Source organism: Mercenaria mercenaria, chromosome 14 (genome assembly GCF_021730395.1).
Source record: "Mercenaria mercenaria strain notata chromosome 14, MADL_Memer_1, whole genome shotgun sequence".
In the NCBI taxonomy this organism is placed as follows: domain Eukaryota; kingdom Metazoa; phylum Mollusca; class Bivalvia; order Venerida; family Veneridae; genus Mercenaria; species Mercenaria mercenaria.
The window spans coordinates 51,668,317-51,687,251 of record NC_069374.1 but is presented as its reverse complement, the minus strand read 5'-3'; the positions used below and the strand labels follow the sequence as shown (position 1 = coordinate 51,687,251).

Genomic DNA, 18,935 nt, shown 5'->3' with positions numbered 1-18,935 from the left:
AAATTCTACCTGATAAAGAAGCAGGCGACATGTAAGATTTTCAGGTTAAATAGACGTACTAGCAAAACCTATATGCTATCATATATTTAGGGTTCAAAAATCTATCTATCAAATTAAGTTATAAAACATACCTTGTCAAGAGTTTTTTGCAGAGCGGATTTATCTTTCTCGAGCCTGATTTGATCTCGTTCAGTCTCACGCTTCTCGGTTTCGAGGGTAGCAAGGGCACGCTGGAGGGCCTGAACTCGCTCCTGGAGGCTTGACCTCTCTGCCTGTAATTTTTCAATCTTCATCGTCAAATCCTGCTCAGCTTCTTGTCTCTGTAGAAGCACCTGGAAAACACAATATATTCACCATGTAGTCAAATATCATAGTAATAAGAAGTGTGGAACTGAATCTACCATTAGTACTGTATAAGTGAATACATTCACGGGTTAAAATAGTTTGCCAATTGCTCATTCTAGACATTTCACTAATGGAAATATTCATGAATCACCAAAAATGCAAGTGCCGAAGCTAAATTTGGTTATCTTTACTTGACCATATAATGACACGTCTTGGTGAATGTGGGCATTCATACTGGCTGATATTTTCCCCGAATTTCTTGAATTTACGAACATTTCCACATCGTAAACTATTCCACTTATACGGTAATCTATAGTTCTTTGTCTTCTTTATATTTGGACTTTTGTATAACCTCAAGTAAATCCAACAGCTGATTATGTTGTATTAAATGAATTACAACAAAGTTACATTTATGAAGGTGCATTACATGACTTGGGATAACAATACATGGCAAATAACATGCACAGTTTATTTTGAGGAACCAATGGAGTTTTTTTACCGTAAGTGTTTCAAGTCAAACTGATACAATTTTAGGTCATATGGCAACTTTTTAGTGGTGGAGGAAGACCCAAGGTGCCTCTCCAGGTATTGTTTCAGCACGAGTGGGCATCCATGTATAACCACTGACCTTGTACGAGTTAGATGGATGGCTTCCTACTAGGCCACATTTAAAAAAGTCTTTGTTTGCTGTCTCCCGACCCTACTTTTTAAAGTTGGGTAGGTAGGTAGGCAATTTTTTTTTTTGGTGGGGGATTATACTTTTACCAGTAGATATTTGATCTTTTCTTACATAATATTTCTTCTGAAAAAATAACACAAATCTGTATATGTTGTATAAAAGGATGACATTAAATAATACAATTTAAACTTTCTTATTATTTTGCTTACTTGAAATATATGCGGCACTTGTCATATCGCAACTTTAAAAAAAATTTGACCAGCATTGTCCAATAACAAGAGCTGTCCGTAAGACAGCCAAGCTCGACTATTCGAAATATTGTCACAGAAGCAGGAAATTATTACCCAAAATGTTAAATATCAAAAGAGTTTTAAGTTCGAAAGGGGACATAATTTGACCAAAATACATATCAGAGTTATGGGACTTGATGTTATCAACTAGTTTTATAACCCCGAAGAAACATGTTAAGTTTCAATTCAATATCTGCATTAGTTTTGGGGACAGTAACTTGCATGTAAAACTTTAACCAGAATTTTCTAAGTCCAAAAGGGGGCATAATTTGCTCAAAATACATGTTAAGAGTTATGGAACTTGACCCAGTGAGGTTGGTAATTGACCTAGAAAAAGAATAAATAAGTTTAAAAGCTATATGCCTTTTGGTAATAGCTGTATGTACTTGCACGCAAAACTTTAACCAGGATTTTCTAAGTCCAAAAGGTGCATAATTTGCCCAAAATACATGTCAGAGTTATGGGACTTGGTGCTATCAACTAGTTTTATAACCCCGAAGACACATGTGAAGTTTCAATTTAATATCTGTAGTAGTTTTGGAGATAGTTACTTGCATGTAAAACTTTAACCAGGATTTTCTAAGTCCAAAAGGGGGCATAATTTGCCCAAAATACATGTCAGAGTTATGGGACTTGACCCAGTGAGGTAGGTAATTGATCTAGAAAAAGAAAAAATAAGTTTCAAATCTATATGCCTTTTAGTAATAGCTGTATGTACTTGCACGCAAAACTTTAACCAGAATTTTCTAAGTCCAAAAGGGGGCATAATTTGGCCAAAATACATGTCAGAGTTATGGGACTTGACCCAGTGAGGTAGGTAATTGATCTAGAAAAAGAAAAAATAAGTTTCAAATCTATATGCCTTTTAGTAATAGCTGTATGTACTTGCACGCAAAACTTTAACCAGAATTTTCTAAGTCCAAAAGAGGGCATAATTTGGCCAAAATGAAGGTCAGAGTTATGGGACTTGGTGCTATCAACTAGTTTTATAACCCTAAAGATACATGTGAAGTTTCAATTCAATATCTGCATTAGTTTTGGAGATAGTAACTTGCATGTAAAACTTTAACCAGAATTTTCTAAGTCCAAAAGGGGGCATAATTTGCTCAAAATACATGTTAGAGTTATGGAACTTGACCCAGTGAGGTTGGTAATTGACCTAGAAAAAGAATAAATAAGTTTCAAAGCTATATGCCTTTAAATGATAGCTGTATGTACTTGCATGCAAAAACTTAACCAAGGTGTGACCCCAACGCCGACGCCAGGGTGAGTAGAACAGCTAGACTATTCTTCGAATAGTCGACCTAAAAACTTATGGGGCGCAGCATTTTAAGTGGGTAGGTAGGGAGACAGCAAACAAACATATTTTTATATTTTGGCTCTATGAAAAAATTCTGCACTAAAACTGATATTCTGAACCCGCAGCAGTGAGGGGTAAGTGTTTCAAAGACAGCAACCTTACCCACCTGGCCACGCAGGCATGGAGGAACCAATGCAGCCTTCTGAATTAGTTTAAAAGATAATGAAACCTTGGGATGTCTTCACCTTTAGCCTGCTGGTGGCAAGTGATTCTGCCTTTGCGACCAGCGCAGACCAGGTTAGCTATTCAGTCAGTAAATTTTCAGTGAACATCCCTTCAAATAATAAATGATACTGCCCAAATGGACCAGTTCATTTTAAAGATTTAGCAGGCTAAGGATTAATGTATCAATGTATCGATATATAATAAAGAAAGTCAACTTACACTGTGACCTTGTCTGATCTGTCCGTCAAGCTCGGATCTGTTCACTTCAGCCTCACTTAGCTCACTCTGCATGCTCTGGACTCGTTCCAGGAGACTGTGGTTCTGTTTCTTTGCCTCATTCAAACCTTGTCTGAAAATCATTATGCAAAATTTGGAATTACTTACTGGATACGGAATATATCTGGTCTGACAGCACATGGCATTTTTTTGATCAGTAGAAAAGCAAGAAACTTGTAGAAAGGGAGATAATTTAACAAAATATATTAGAAAGATTAGCTGAAGGTGTAACAACGTATTCTTCAAAGTTTAGTAACATTTTCTCTCTTTCTCAAAAATACAATCTTATGATATCCAAGTAGAAACCTGTTTGCACTATTGTGAAGAGCAAATTACATTCAACACTGAACTTTATGCACTGGAAGTCCCACAAGGGACTTAACTCAAAATACCTGAAATTCGGCAATAGAACTGAACAGAACAGAACCATTTTAAGACTTGTACACAATACATCGTCTACAACACAATACTGTCATATTCTTCACAAATTTATGTAAATGCCATATGACAACCTAATAAATTTGACTTAACAGGTTTTACTTTAAATGTTAAGAAAATGTTATTTTACTCAGTAAATACCTGGTAGTATCAAGACGTTCCTGCAATATTCTACGATCATGCTCACTACTAGTTAGCGCCCTCTGGAGGTGAGTGAGGCGTTCCTCAAGTTCTGCAATAGTGGCCTGGTTGTCGGACAATGAAGAGTTCAAATGATGAACCTGTAATGATGGAATAACATCTAAATAAATATAAATCTGAAATACAGATATACATTTACCATAATGATTACATGTATAACATTTAAATCTTGCGAACCATTTCTTTGAAACCATTTGAATTTTTTTTTTTTAAATATATAACTTATAAGGTGCATGTATTCTGTGCCTGTAATCCAATTTTACAGCTAAGTAATAACAGCAAAGCTATGTCATACCTTACATACTATTTTACAATTAATTTTCAATTTCAAAATTGTCTTCAGTGGCTTGTATAAGTTTCTACTGCGTCTTTATAACTAAAGGCTCTGATTTTGACATTAACTGTCACCTTTTCTTTCTGTTGGTTTTCCTCCTCCTCGGTCCTGGTGAGGGCGGAGCTCAGTCTGTCAATAGTCAGCTGTAGGGACTGTGCCTTGCCTTCCAGATCCTGGATATTCTTGGTCAGGGATTCCACACGGTCTTGTAGAACCTGAAATCATACAGGGAAGAAAAAAAATTAATTCTTCATATGTTAGCTTCTTCTTGTTCTTTACTGTTATGCTGAAGAAATTTCAGTTTCAAAGTAGAATAAAATTTGAGAATTTGAAATTAAACAGACTTTAATTCTTAAAACTAAAGGTACAATCTAAGACACAACAATATTATACATTTAATAGTGATACAAATGCATCCTGTTTTTTTAAAGTAATAAAAATTTATTTGTGAGGTCCTTTTCAATTCAGCTTTCTAATTCTATGGGGACAAGTATGTAATCACCATTTCCTTCAATTTTCATAGGATTCTTGTTTTTACATAATTATAAATCTATTTCCATTACCAGAATCTTACCATTTCTTTATGCTCCAACATTTGAACCCTACTTTCCCTATCATGTATTGAGGTTCTATTCTGTTGTGTTACATTATCAACTGATCTATTTGTTCTAGTGTTAATCTCTTGATCTCTTTTTCTTCTCTCCTTCATTTCATCCGCAACAAGCACCATTTGAAAATGATCATTTTTTACATGCTTAAACATAACATCCAAATGACCATATTCTAGGTCAGACTTTGCTCTAGGTCTCTCAAAAGAACTTTTAACAGATTCTTTTTGAGGCATTTTGTATATTCCATCTTTTTCAGACACATGTGCGTGAGATTTATCAGCACCATTCGTAAAGTGTTTAGAGTAGTCTCCCTTTTGTTCATTCTGACTGGCCACTGTATACACATGATACTCTCTATTTCTTATTTGATCCAAATCAAAATCCATTTTATCAAAGCTTAAATTATAATTATGAGATTTTTCATCTCTAGCACCTAGTTTTATATCTCTAGCAAATCTCTGACCATTTTTGTGCCCATTTGTTCCATGTAAACTCATGTAGGGCTCAAATCCATTAGTTTCTAGATCTTTTTCTTTTGAAGGAAAGTTAGTAAGGTCAGGTCCTAGATAACTACCATCTAAATCTGTACGGTAGTTAATAGCTTTGTTAGTTTCTGCAAAATTCATACCATCTCTCACACATAAAATGGAATCCAATCTTTGGCTGTCATTTACTTTGTGACTGCGGCGAAACTCCTGAAAAGCAGACTCCTGTGAATTTACAGAGCTGCATCGACTCACTCGCCGGCTTTGTCCACTTTTATCAGAATTTCTACTGGTTCTTGTGTCATCACTTCTTCCATATTTTGAAACAGCCTTATGACTGTCTACTCTATTTCCATGGTGTGTCTCATTTGATTTTCCACTTCGCCCCTTTCTTTCATTTCTACTATTTCCATTTCTACTATTTTCATTGCTACCATTTCCATTTTTGAACATTCCATGGTGATTTCCATGACTTTTGTTACCATTACGAAGATTATCCATTGAATCAAGAGATCTTTGATGACGGTTGTCTGACTTTTTTATGCCATTTACACTACTTCTTTTATGTGAACTATCCACCAGAGTGTGTAACTGGTTGATGCTGATTTCATCTATATTATCAATATCACTTAAACCTTTTAAATCACTTTTCCCATGAAATTCTTGTAAGTAATCAATATTGAAGCGCCCATATTCTGGACTCGAAACAGGAAAAGAATGTGGAAAAGGAAAGTTTGTATTTCCATTTTTCAATGCACTTTCCTTCTCAATTTTGTTTTCTTGTCTAACCCTTTTATCAATATCACTAACTCTATATTGCGAGTCTGTCTGATCATGACCTGACTTTATTACACGGCCATTTCGATTTTCCTCAATTTCTGACTTTAAATGTATATCACAATTGGAAAAAGAATGACCATTTCCCACCCGATCATATGTTTCACCAGATATTTTATACTTTAAAGCTTCTCTTACAAAGCAAACACCTAATCGACAATGTTCATGCCCAGGATCTAAAGCCTTTCTATTGCCATCACAAACAATTTCAGGCAAACATGCACCAAATTTGCATTTCTCATGTACAACTCGTTTCCCACTAAAATCACAATATCCAGTATTTTCAAAATCATTTTTGTTCGGTTCAGTTACAACATATGACCACCCATGACCTTTATCCCTGCTTGCAACAAATTCTTTAGTGGCATCAACATTGTTATTCTGAATCATATTTTTATTCGATAAAGTTTTACTTCCTTTTAACCAATCATGTTTCTCAGAATCTGATATACCATTACTATATCTATCAAAAGAGTTCTGTCTGCTTGGTCTATTCAGTTTCTGATTATTTACCCCACTGTTATTCCCATTTGTTTCTGAACCCCTAAAATCAACGTAAGTATTCCCATCCATTCTTTCTAGCTTTGTACCGTAAGTATTTACTATGGATGTATTACTATTAGATTTAACAAACCCATTATTTAACTCATCTGTTTGTTTTCTGTTACTAATGTGTCTATCTGATCCATTAAAACCATTATTTGAATGTCTTCTGGATGACACCCCGACAAAATCTCGACCACCATTCTGATACATTATATCTGATTTTTGTTGTATATCTACAGACATAAGCAGTGACTCCCCTGATCCAGGAAGACTATTTACATTCACATTATTGCCGTAACTTGTGTCAACTGCAAGCGGCTCCATCTTAGCCTTAATATTTTTTGCATCCAATCTGTTAATAATTTATCATTCTTTCTTGAAATTTCCCTTATTAGAGTCTCAATTTTACTTGCATTACTCCAAGAAAATCTTATTCCACAAAGTATATTCCAAAAAATTAAACCATAATCACAAGAAAATTTATCTAAAAATGCTGTAATACTCCGTAACAGGTTTCTTCACCAGCAAGAACATTCACTGTTTTATTACAGTGTAACCTTAACAGTGAAACAAAAGTAAGATAAATGACACAAAGAGACAGAATGAACCTGAAGAAAAACAATTAACTACCTCATTTTTTATTCACCCAATTACATACATCCAGCATCAACCAATTCACACCCTTTATAATGGTAAAAAATTCAATTATGTCCAATTTATCGCACTAATCGCAATCGACAATCATTTCACATATGACAGTTCTAAGACAATGACCAAGGTCTTATGCTGTCATCTCTGTACTGTAAAAACCCAACATAAGGTACAGAAGTAGTTCGGCAGATATAATCACTAAGATGTTGTTAATTATGCATGACAGCCATATTGCTCCGTAATCTTAAAATCTCAATGATTTGCTCTTTTCATCTTTTATATCCAGTTTCACTGCTGCATTCATTAATATCTTATCATGTAAATATTGGGCTTTCACCAAGATACTTGCAAAGGAAATTATATTTTTTATAATTATCACTTACTTTTTGGAAATGGTGGCAGTTTTGCATATTTTATACACTCAATGTAAGAAAGCTTTCAATTCATTTGATTCAGGCTAAACAGCATTTTACACAAACATGAAAATCTTGGGGATATTTGCAAAGACTTTTTCAATATCTATATACTTTTTTCATTAATTTCAATTCACAACATAAACTTAGTCTTAATCATCTTATGAAAATGTACTTTATAAAATTGCATCTTATTTAAATATTCATAATCCCCTCATTAAATATGCACAAGTCACTGTATGCAATCAATGCAAGACTATTAGATAAATTTAATCAACTGATCATGATTTGTAGAAATTAAACCAAAACAGAGAAACATTTCTTTTAGAAGAAGTCATCAATAATTCAGTCAATGTATCACCAATTCAATCAATGTATCAAATTCCTATTTAAAATTCTTCAAAAAATTGATAATTTGAACCTTTCTTCTGCACAATGTATGATATAAAAAGCTTACATTTTATAGTTCAAATACTTTTGTTTCATATCAAAACCAAAATCCTTAACATTTTGACAATCCACAAAGAAAAGGGAAAAGAATACTGACAGTTCATTTTTGTTATGATGAAATGTCTCTCTTTTCTTAGAACAGATTACACTAATAAAATTTGCATAAATCCAGTCTGTAGTGACATTTTTTCTTTAGATTAGACTGCAGCTACCAAACTATGAACATCCTCAATCCTTCTATCTCAAACCTGAAAACAATTTCCATAAAAAATGCTGAAAGGTAGCTGGAGAAATTGTCTTTGAAATATTTTTTTCAGAATCCAAATTCATTTTCTGAAAATTCGATCAAGGAAAAGAAGTCTAATGGCTAAAATTTTGTTCCACGAACAAAAACTTATTACCATGCTGAACTAATCAAGACAGATTTTTTTTTACCAAATACATTATATGGGCAGGCAAAACACTATCATCAGAGCAGCCTCATTTACTCCAACGACTACGTACCTGGTTTTCAGTGTCCTTGTCATTCAGTGCCAGCTTCATTCTCTGTAATTCACCCTCGGCAGATCTGCGGGCCAGTTCTAGGCGTGTGCACCTGTTGTCAGCCTCCTCAAGGGCATTACGGAGATTCTTCTTCTCGTCCTCAAGACGGCCCTCCTGTTGTCTCATCTTGGCAATCCTCTCCTATAAATATATATAAACATGACTGAGTGTTTGAGTTCAGCGCCATTTACCAACAGTATTTCAGTTATGTAGTTAACCTAACCGGTGCTCCTGGATTCTGTACCAGTACTAACCTGTTCTCCGCAAGTAACTCCCAACTTTTCCACATGAATTAAGAGTCGGAGGACCATTTATTTCAAACACAATGTCTTCTAATAAATCCTCACGAAGAACATATGCCTCCCTCCTGACTGATAACTGACTGATTAGTTTGTGACTGAATGACTGACTACTACAAAGTATTTAATCATTGGTGGTTAATTCCACATTCTCCTGTATGCCACTGGTCAATTCACTTAACATAAAAGAACTGATTACAGGTTAACTGAATGATTAACTACAGAGTGACTGAATAACTGATTATTGTATCATGGTTTACCTGCAGTGTCATTATAACTGTTAACTTCTATCTGTAATATTCTTCAACTGAGGAAGAGGCGTGGCTATAAGCGGTACTCTAACAAGAGAACATGTCTTAGGTCATGCCTACATATAGATTACTGTAGGGAAATGTTGAACTTTCTGAAACTGTTCTCTATTTCAGTTAGAGTACGCTTGTCACGTGATAGTACCAACGCTTAGAATGGAATGTTAACTTGTCAACCAAAATTAGTAGCTGAATGCGTTGTTCATATTGGCGGACCATGATACAAAACAGAAAGCGTAGGGGCCACTCAAATAATGAGGTTATTCTCGTGAACCCTACTCTTTCTATTACTTATTTAAGTGACTAATTAATGGCTGACTGAGTTTATTGATAGATTAATAATTAATTGATTGATAGATGGGTGTGCTGACTAAAATTTTTTACCACACTTATTTGACGAAATGACCTAATATACCACCTTTATTGGAGAATACTTGCAATTCTTAAAACTGGTTCTGTATGAAATGTTACAGCAGTAAAAAAGTACGAAATAAAAGAAAAATCATTGTTACCTGTGTCTGTCTTTGTTCTGATTCCTTGGCAGCAACGGTACGCTCCAAGCCACTGATCTTGTCAGCCATGGCTTTCCTCTCACGTTCATTGCGGCGGATTGTCTCCTCCTGGAGCATGAGGGCAGTCTGGGCACTGGCAAGGCGGCCATCAATTCCACGTTTGTCTAAAAATAAACAAGACATTTATTCTTTTAAATAAATGGAACAGCCTTACATAATAAATGGAACAGCCTGACATAATAAATGGAACAGCCTTACATAATAAATGGCTTTTTAAAATCTAATTTCTTACTAACATTGCCATTAACCATTAGCTTTACTAATTAATTTATAGAACATTTTTATTTATTTTTTTTCACCCCTGCAATCTGTTAAAGAATTCCAGGGTTACTTTAACAGAAAGGAGAAGATATAAATACAAAGTAAGGGGAGCGGTGGTCTAGTGGTAAGTGTCCGCCGCTCAACCCAGGGTTTGTGGGTTTAAGCCCCATTGGGGTCACGACCATGACTTCTCATATGACACCAGTACTGGTTTTTCCAGGAAGCGGACCCGAGAGTGGTTCAAATAAGCTTAAAGCCTTCATCACAATAAAGCTAAAATGAATTGGTATAAACTAAATAGAAAGCTAACTGATATAATGTGACTTGTTCTCAGGCACTGATGTAACATAACTTTCTTAGCTGGTTGGGGAGAGTCATAGGAGTGTGTTGAAAGGTGGGGAGAGCAGGTGCTTTTCTTGTTGGAAAAAAGTAATTAATGAAAACTCCTCATTAGTATGAAGGAATTTGAACACTGTATCATACAAATAACATACTTGTGCTAAAACAGATAACAACTGGTCCCTCTTTGCAAAAATAGCTTGCATCAAACAGAAGAAGTGTCACAGTTTACCAAAACACTTTTCAAGAGAAAGACATTTTAAAATTTTTTATGTCTCCCTTCACTGATATCTGTTACATACTATTTCTTTTCAATTTAAGAACTATGACCCACTTTTTTGTTTTTAAACTCCAATTCATTGTAAAAACCTACAGATCAGCAAATTCCTTTTTAAAACAATTTTCTGCTGGCACCCTGACAAAGTTTTCTTTTTCACTTTTATTTATCTCCAATTCATATTGTTCAAATTCATAACATATTTCATCAACAGAATTTCTCCATGACCTTTTTAATACTTCAAATTTATTTAAAGTATTTTCAGGTACGTCTTATCATTAATTTTATGAACATTTTTTCGATCTTTCGAGCATGCCAGCTACTGCGTACTATTATGTAAAGCACTTCAAAATGCTTTTTATATTCCATCACACGAAGTCAAAATCATAACTTTTGTATGCAAATACAGAAAGCCCTTTTTGAATGTTTTTCAAGTGTGCTTGAATTTCAACAACGTAATTGATGTCTTATATACATTTCTTTGAAGTTTCCACAAAAACAGGCAATACACTAAATATCCAATATCATATTAAGAAAACCCAAGTATTATAAAACCTAACAATGTACAATTATACCTGGTTAAAAACCAATGATCAATATTATTTCTCATTTATCTTGTACTCTGTTGAGGTGGGGGTATTTTGAACAATCCGTATTTATCCTAAGTATTAAACCATAGCTCATTAAATGTAGCAAATATTTTGCAAGATACATTAATTTTGACCTTTTTTAAATCATAAGTTAGGTTTGAAAAAAATGAATGTATATCATAAAAAGAATTTAGACGTATAAGTATACGAATAATCAAGCTAATTGTTAAAGGTCATCATCATCATCATCATCATCATCATCACCATAATTATTATTATTACCATTATTAATATTATTATTATTATTATAATTATTATCATTATCATCATTATTAATATTGTCATCATTATCATCATTATTATTATTATTTATTATTATTATTAATATTAAAAGAGGTGTACTGGGAATGCTGAGCTTTTTATACTGATATGTTCTATAAATAAATTCAGAATTATTTTGTCATTCCTATTATCATTGTTATCATTTTGATAACAATAATTATCATTCTCACCATTTTATGTACAAAGGACTATAAATAGATTTTTGTTTCAATCCTCATTTTGTCCTGACATATCTTCCTTTGATCATCAGGGTTCATTAATAATTCATACTTCACACATGAAGTTCTGACAATATTCAGTTGCGTAGAAGACATATGGCTACATCAATACACAGGTATTACTAGTATATGGCCATATGGGGAATGCATAATTAAAAGGTCACTTTACACTAGGCATGTTTAACCCCTTTGTTTGTAGACAATAAAAGTGCAATTAGATTTTCCCTGATTTTAATAAAGATAAGAATTAATCAATACAGTCTTTATCATAAATCAATAATTAATTCCATCATAATGATTAAAATTCACCCATTACAAAGGTTTCAGATCTTTAATTCATTCCATTAAAGACATTATTTTGAATTTTATTGGAGAATTTACTTTAACTTTCAGTTCTAAGGTCACATAATTCAAGTTCCAATCAAAAAGATTCTAACTTTTTCTTTTCAACCAATCAACCAATGAAAACAGCTGTAACATACACACCTTCTTCCTCAATCCCAGAATTCAAAGTTGCTTTATAATCCAGTATTGCACATTTTAGATCAGGAGGTAGAAGGTCATTATCTATTTTCATTGCAGACTTTAAGAAAGCCGGAAGTGGATCCGGTAATGGCATGTATATCCTATATGCCATGTTTTTATTAATTTCTTAAATCATTTTCAATGAACACAGTGTTTTTCTTCTCGATAATGCTGAATTAAACATAGAATCTCATATTTCGCCTCCAATTATTTAACTATCTTGACATCTACCTTTTTCCAAAACATTCCTTTTTTGCTTTTCCCCTTTTAGTTACATTCAGTTAACATCCAACAACACTTTACAAGAACAATTTAATATAACTCCTACATGTACATGCATGTGAAATATTTATTCAACCACTGCTGGTGCTATGTTTAAAAATAAATCTGCTAATAAAGTTGGATGAACAGAGAACATAATCAGCACTTATTGTCCTATATTTGAACGATCAAATATTAGGACCCTTAAGAGAGTCATAAAACATTCAGTAAACAAACTATATCATTATTTCCGATAATTTACATTTTTCCACCTAGTGTACACTCAGCAGATACCATTGCAACAAAATTTTCAATAACGTACCGCTAGATAACTCGCTACTTGAAGATTTAGCAACGTACGAGCATACCTACATTCAGATAGATAAAATCCGCCCCGAAGGTTAACAGTTCAAAAGAAACGACAACAGCTTTCAAATAAATATTTTCTTCCAATGTTGTAATAAATTGAAACATGTTCAGACACGGTGTCATGATGACAGCAGATTTTAGCGGGAAATGTAAAATATCAAATTTGCACAGAATTATTAACTCTAAGCTTGAATTAATTTGATTAAAAGTCTGAATGAAATTTGAGACAAATCTGGAATGAAAGAATTTATTGATTCACACTTAAAACATGTAACAGGATGTGTTTCAAAAAAAAAAATCAGTAGGGAACAAAACACAGAAGACTTTTTCATGGTACAACTAGTTTTCCATCCTGACATTTTTTAATGAATAAGTATAAACTTGCAATACAGAGAAAAAAGTAGGACAAGGTTTAGCAAAAGAGGCAACAAAAGATCAGTTTATAATCATGGTTTGCACCATTCTGGATGCAAAGAAAAGTTGAAACTTGGAGTTGTTACTGACACTACTAAATAAAACCTAATGCTTGGCCTGAGGTTATAAAACTTGAGTATGGACACCAGTCTAAAAATTCAAGCATTTGATTGGTTGATTTTCAGTTCACTTTTGAAATTGACAAATGGCAAGCTTGCATTATGCATTATAAGACTGGTCTCAAAACTAAGTTTTCCAAACTTAAGCCCTGCGATGTCTTGTGGGAAAAAATATTGTCGAGTCTGCAACCTCTGTGTTGGGCTGCAAGTACATTTTTTTTGCACTATATCAAGTATATCCCTGGTTCAGTTGTTTGTTTGTGTGTGTTTTTTTTTTCATTTTACATTTTCAAGTCCATAATTATTATTGTTTATGGTAAATATCACTTTATTTTTTGTTTGTTTCTAATAAAAACTGTAAAAAGAAGGATGTAATTTAAATCATTCATCAATTTCATTTCGGAAGTATTTTTATCTCCGACTGATATTAACTATAAGCTGGTTTAAAAATGACACCTTTCTAATACCAGTTTTTGATAAAAGATACCATCTGACTATAACATTCCTTGATCACCTTGTTTACAATATATCTACCCAAACTTGATTATTAACTTCAATCTACAGGTGGTAAATTTCAAACTTTAGCGTGAAATAGGTAATTTAAGGTTTATTGAAGTTTTCAACAAATAATAGCCCAAATTAGCACTTTCCAGTGTAGTATATGACAAATTATACTGACAGATTGTAACACGGGACATGAACAGTCATGACTTTTAGCTTAGAAACTGTAAATCAGGGTCAATCATATGCTATCAAAATGTTTGTAAATTTCAAAGTGTTTTAGACTACTATATGATTAAATCAAACTATGAAACCTTACTTTTTTTGCAGATAACATTATCTATTTTGCCCTAAATCGATATGACATTATGGTCATTATGATATCAATAATTTATATGACAGAAAGTTTCAAAACTCTTGAGTGACTCCCTATGCTTTGTTCTTAGATATTCCTTAACAACAGTTGTCTAAAGAATACAAAATGAGCCAAGTCATGAGAAAACCAACATAGTGCTTTTGCGACCAGCATGGATCCAGACCAGCCTCCGCATCCGCGCAGTCTGGTCAGGATCCATGCTGTACGCTAACGGTATCTCTAATTGCAATAGGCTTTGAAAGCAAACAGCATGGATCCTGATCAGACTGCACCGATGCGCAGGCTGGTCTGGATCCATGCTGGTCACAAAGGAACTATGTTGGTTTTCTCATGGCGTGGCTCAAATGTTTTTGCCGGGTCTTATTTTTACAGGTTCTAATTTTGATGACTATATTTTAATTTAAAGTTTTTACCATTTCACAAACATTTTGTTGTTTACAGTATTTCAATTCTGTGTGAAATTGAGATCATAAAGGTCCCATTCATTTATTTCCCTCGCAACTCGTCATGAAAAATAATTTCAATGTCATAAATAAGCATTAAAAGCCAATGAGTCAAGGCCTTGTAAACTGAATTGCTTTGAATTTTATAATAATGAGTATTGATATTGATATTGTATTCAATTACGGTGGCAAATAAATACAATTTATAAAAGAAGAATTTTAACTAAATTGTATAATTCATTCAATTCTATAGAGAACATTGGTTGAATACTTTTAAAAAAATTAAAGTTCAATTCTGTAACAAGATAAGTTGTACATTTCGCTGTGATCAATTTAATCACCTTAAAATTTGCATTACCGCCACCTTAAGCGGATATTTTGTAAGGCTTATATCAAATGAAGCATATGATATGATTTCATACACTTAACGCCGAACCATGTTGCATAATTGTATTAACCCGCCATAGACTTTAATACCAAATCAAGATTAAATGGTTTCAAATGTAAATTTCACAATACTGGCATGTTTTATTTATTCATATTTCTGGGGTCATACTGTGTTACTGGGCTAACAGGATTAAAGTATCAATAAGGTGACATTAATGTTAACATGGTATGGTAGGGCATTTAAGCAAAGAAAATTTTTGAACTGTTAAATTATGGCATAATATGAATATCCCTTGATGGACAAGACATGACTGTAAAAGTGGATGGAATAACAGACTGACAGAAATACAACATACAATAGCCGTAAACTGGTGTGGCTGGTTACCAGTTTTCTGTCAGTGTGAGACAAATAACTTCTGTACAAGCTGGTTACCAATTTTTTTAATGTCTTATTAATCTCTACAGTTCAACACCACTGAGACAACTGAAATCTGTTTGCTATGCACTGGTTATTGTACTGTAGAGGTTTATGCAGTACACTGATCTAACTTGAAAGGAAGTACAGCATATCTGTGCTTCAAATCCTCTAAAAGAACAATGTACATAGCATTGAAAAGAATTTGCTGATCATCAGGGGTGAAATTTCCATTCAACCTTTAGAATTTATACAAACTTGTATACCTTAGTAAAATTCAAAATTTCAGCTCCATACTAAGCTTCAAACATCAATACATGAACTGCAAATAAAACTCAATGTGATCAAAATAAGCTTTAAAATACTGAAATAACAATGACAGAGAAACAGATGACAAAAGTGAGGAAATATAAGGGAGGTAACTCACCTTCCTCTACTTCACACATGGATTTCTGTAGTTGTTGAAGTCTGTTCTCAGTTCTCTCCCTTTCTTGTTCTAGTTCCTTGTACTGTACACCAATGTTACGCATCTGGCATACTGCATCATCCTGTAATCAATTTTATAATCATGACACTTTTATTGTGCAAAGAACATAATCTATTCACTACCTCGATAATTTGAGATATTTTTTGAAAAAAAAAAAAAATATAACCATGCAAAACAAAATCTTTAAATCTTACTTTTTTCACTTTGTGTAATTGAAAATTAATTCTGAAAATGGGCTGAGGCCTTTTAAGTCCCCATGGACCTTCTTTTCAGGAAAACCCCAGTTAATCAAGGGACTGCACCTGAACTGGTGCTTTTTCACAGCTTGTCCCTTTGTTAATGCACATAGCAATATTTGTGCCAAAGAGCTTTACATTTTCCATGCAAGGATCAAACATGAAATATGAACATTTTTTCATTGAACTGCACTTTTATTTACGTTTTGTTTAAACAAAAAAGAACGTTCTTGTTCTACTGTTTCCCATAGAGAGTAAAGAATTATATTGGGTTTCTCTTCATGTAAAGCAATTTATTTGCTATTCATGTATATGTCGATGAAATGAAGTTCCTGAAATATAGGTAAAGAAACTTACTCTTTCCCTCTCAGCATTGGCAAGCTGGTTGACAAAGTCCCTGAGTGCCATCCTGACAGCTTCTGGGTCAACGTCGCTGGCAGAGATCTGAACCTCTCGGGTAGGTGATAGGCCACGCAGGGCACGTGATGGACTGGCAGTGCGTTCAGGAGATCCTGTGCGTGGAATTGGACTTCCACGTCCTTCGGTGGTAGTGGCGAAAGTGTTCTCAAATCCTGCAGGAAGAAAGGCGTTTTTTTTTAGTAAATGTTTTTTTAAATTACTAAGAAATACTATATACACAACAGTTTAAAACTTTTCCCAGTCACTATGTACAGTTAAGCTAACTAGAGCTATCACTAAAGGTGATGAATGTACCCCCCGCATGCACTGACACAGTACATTGCAATTTGACGCTATCAAGATTGCATAATTATGTGGACTGTATGTATATAGACTGTATGTTTACAGTATAGTAACAAAAAACAAAGTCCCATAACTATGCAGAATATTTATCTAAAAGAATGTAACATGCACCATGCACAACTAGGGTTGGTACTGATCACTTGTGTGAAGTTTCATTAAATTGTGTGTAAGGGTTTGGTAGATTAGGCATGCACAAGATTGCATATGCAGACTGTATGTACATAGTATGTTAACAAGAAACAAAGTCCCATAACTCTGCAATTTTTGTCGCTGAAAGAACCTAACATGCCCCATGCACAACTACTGTTGTTACTGATCACTTGTGTGAAGTTTCATTAAACTGTGTCAAGGGGATGAGGAGAGATGGTGCGCACAAGATTGTGTCTATGTATATAGTATAGTAACAAAAAAACGAAGTCCCATAACTCTGCAAATTTTTTTTCTGAAAGAACCTAACATGCCCCATGCACAACTACTGTTGTTACTGATCACTTGTGTGAAGTTTCATTAAATTGTGTCAAGGGGATGAGGAGAGATGGTGCGCACAAGATTGTGTCTATGTATATAGTATAGTAACAAAGAAACAAAGTCCCATAACTCTGCAAATTGTTTTTCTAAAAGAACCTAACATGCCCCATGCACAACTACTGTTGGTACTGTTCACTTGTGTGAAGTTTCATTAAATTGTGTCAAGGGGATGAGGAGAGATGGTGCGCACAAGATTGTGTCTATGTATATAGTATAGTAACAAAAAAACAAAGTCCCATAACTCTGCAAATTTTTTTTCTAAAAGAACCTAACATGCCCAATGCACAACTACTGTTGGTATTGATCACTTGTGTGAAGTTTCATTAAATTGTGTCAAGGGGATGAGGAGAGATGGTGCACAGAAGACTGTGTCTATGTATATAGTATAGTAACAAAAAAACAAAGTCCCATAACTCTGCAAATTTTTTTTCTAAAAGAACCTAACATGCCCCATGCACAACTACTGTTGGTACTGATCACTTGTGTAAAGTTTCATTAAATTCTGTCAAGGGGATAAGGAGAGATGGTGCGCACAAGATTGCGTCTACGGACAGACAGACAGATGGACAGACAGACAGACAGACAGACAACCTGAAACCAGTATACCCCCCCTTACAACTTTGTTGTCGGGGGGTACAATAAATCAGTATCAAACTTAAAACTGCTTACATCGCCGATTAATTGGATACAGCATACTTTTTTATTCAGTAGGCGATATTTTCAGGAAAATTTTTTGCATTTAAATTTATTTCAAATAATTACTGTTTTCTTACCTTTAGATGGTGAGGTTGGTCTTGATCTCTTGGGGCTTGGGCTTCGGGACCTGATTGGGCTCCTGGATCTTGGCATTTCCTGTCGGAACCCAATTGTTCTCCTAAGGCTAGATACAATACTGTTCAGCTTGAATTCGATATCCCTCTTGACTCCCTCAAGTCTTGCCAACTGTGCCTCGAGGGCATTGACACGACCTTCTGAACCGCTCAGTTTAAGTCTAATCTCGGCATCCTCGGCACTCAAATTTTCCAGTTGGATTTCAAGGTTACGTCTCTGGTCTTCCATACGTTTCTCAGCACGACGACTGTCTTCAAGGGCCATATGGTAATCCTTCTCCTTAAGGCGAGCTTCATCCTGGGCCTCGGCCATCTTACGCTGGAGATTGTTGATCTCCTTTCTAAGGGCCTCTCGGCTAGCCTCACCCTCAACAACCTAAAAACAAGAACAAGAAGCAGTATGATAAAAATATTCAAAGCACAATCCTTTCACAGACAGAGTAATAAAAAAA

General features: G+C 34.3%; 2 protein-coding genes across 2 annotated transcripts in view; both read right to left on the bottom strand.

Moving 5' to 3' along the window:
- Positions 1 to 18,935, bottom strand: part of LOC123527489 (rootletin-like) — a 119,020-nt gene that overhangs the window by 8,375 nt on the left and 91,710 nt on the right. Inside the window, exons 24-32 of the mRNA XM_053522623.1 lie at positions 18,427 to 18,859; positions 16,721 to 16,935; positions 16,068 to 16,188; positions 9,744 to 9,907; positions 8,586 to 8,765; positions 4,163 to 4,303; positions 3,695 to 3,834; positions 3,059 to 3,188; positions 132 to 332 (exon numbers count right to left, since the gene is read on the bottom strand). Coding sequence (XP_053378598.1) covers positions 132 to 332; positions 3,059 to 3,188; positions 3,695 to 3,834; positions 4,163 to 4,303; positions 8,586 to 8,765; positions 9,744 to 9,907; positions 16,068 to 16,188; positions 16,721 to 16,935; positions 18,427 to 18,859 — 1,725 coding nt within the window. The remainder of the gene's footprint in view (positions 1 to 131; positions 333 to 3,058; positions 3,189 to 3,694; positions 3,835 to 4,162; positions 4,304 to 8,585; positions 8,766 to 9,743; positions 9,908 to 16,067; positions 16,189 to 16,720; positions 16,936 to 18,426; positions 18,860 to 18,935) is intronic.
- LOC128548498 (probable cyclin-dependent serine/threonine-protein kinase DDB_G0292550) lies at positions 4,313 to 8,576 on the bottom strand. Its single transcript, XM_053523477.1, has 2 exons — positions 7,198 to 8,576; positions 4,313 to 5,755 (listed from the first exon to the last, which is right to left on the bottom strand). The coding sequence occupies exons 1-2, from the start codon at positions 7,200 to 7,202 to the stop codon at positions 4,648 to 4,650; spliced, it is 1,113 nt and encodes a 370-aa protein (XP_053379452.1). The 5' UTR covers positions 7,203 to 8,576; the 3' UTR covers positions 4,313 to 4,647.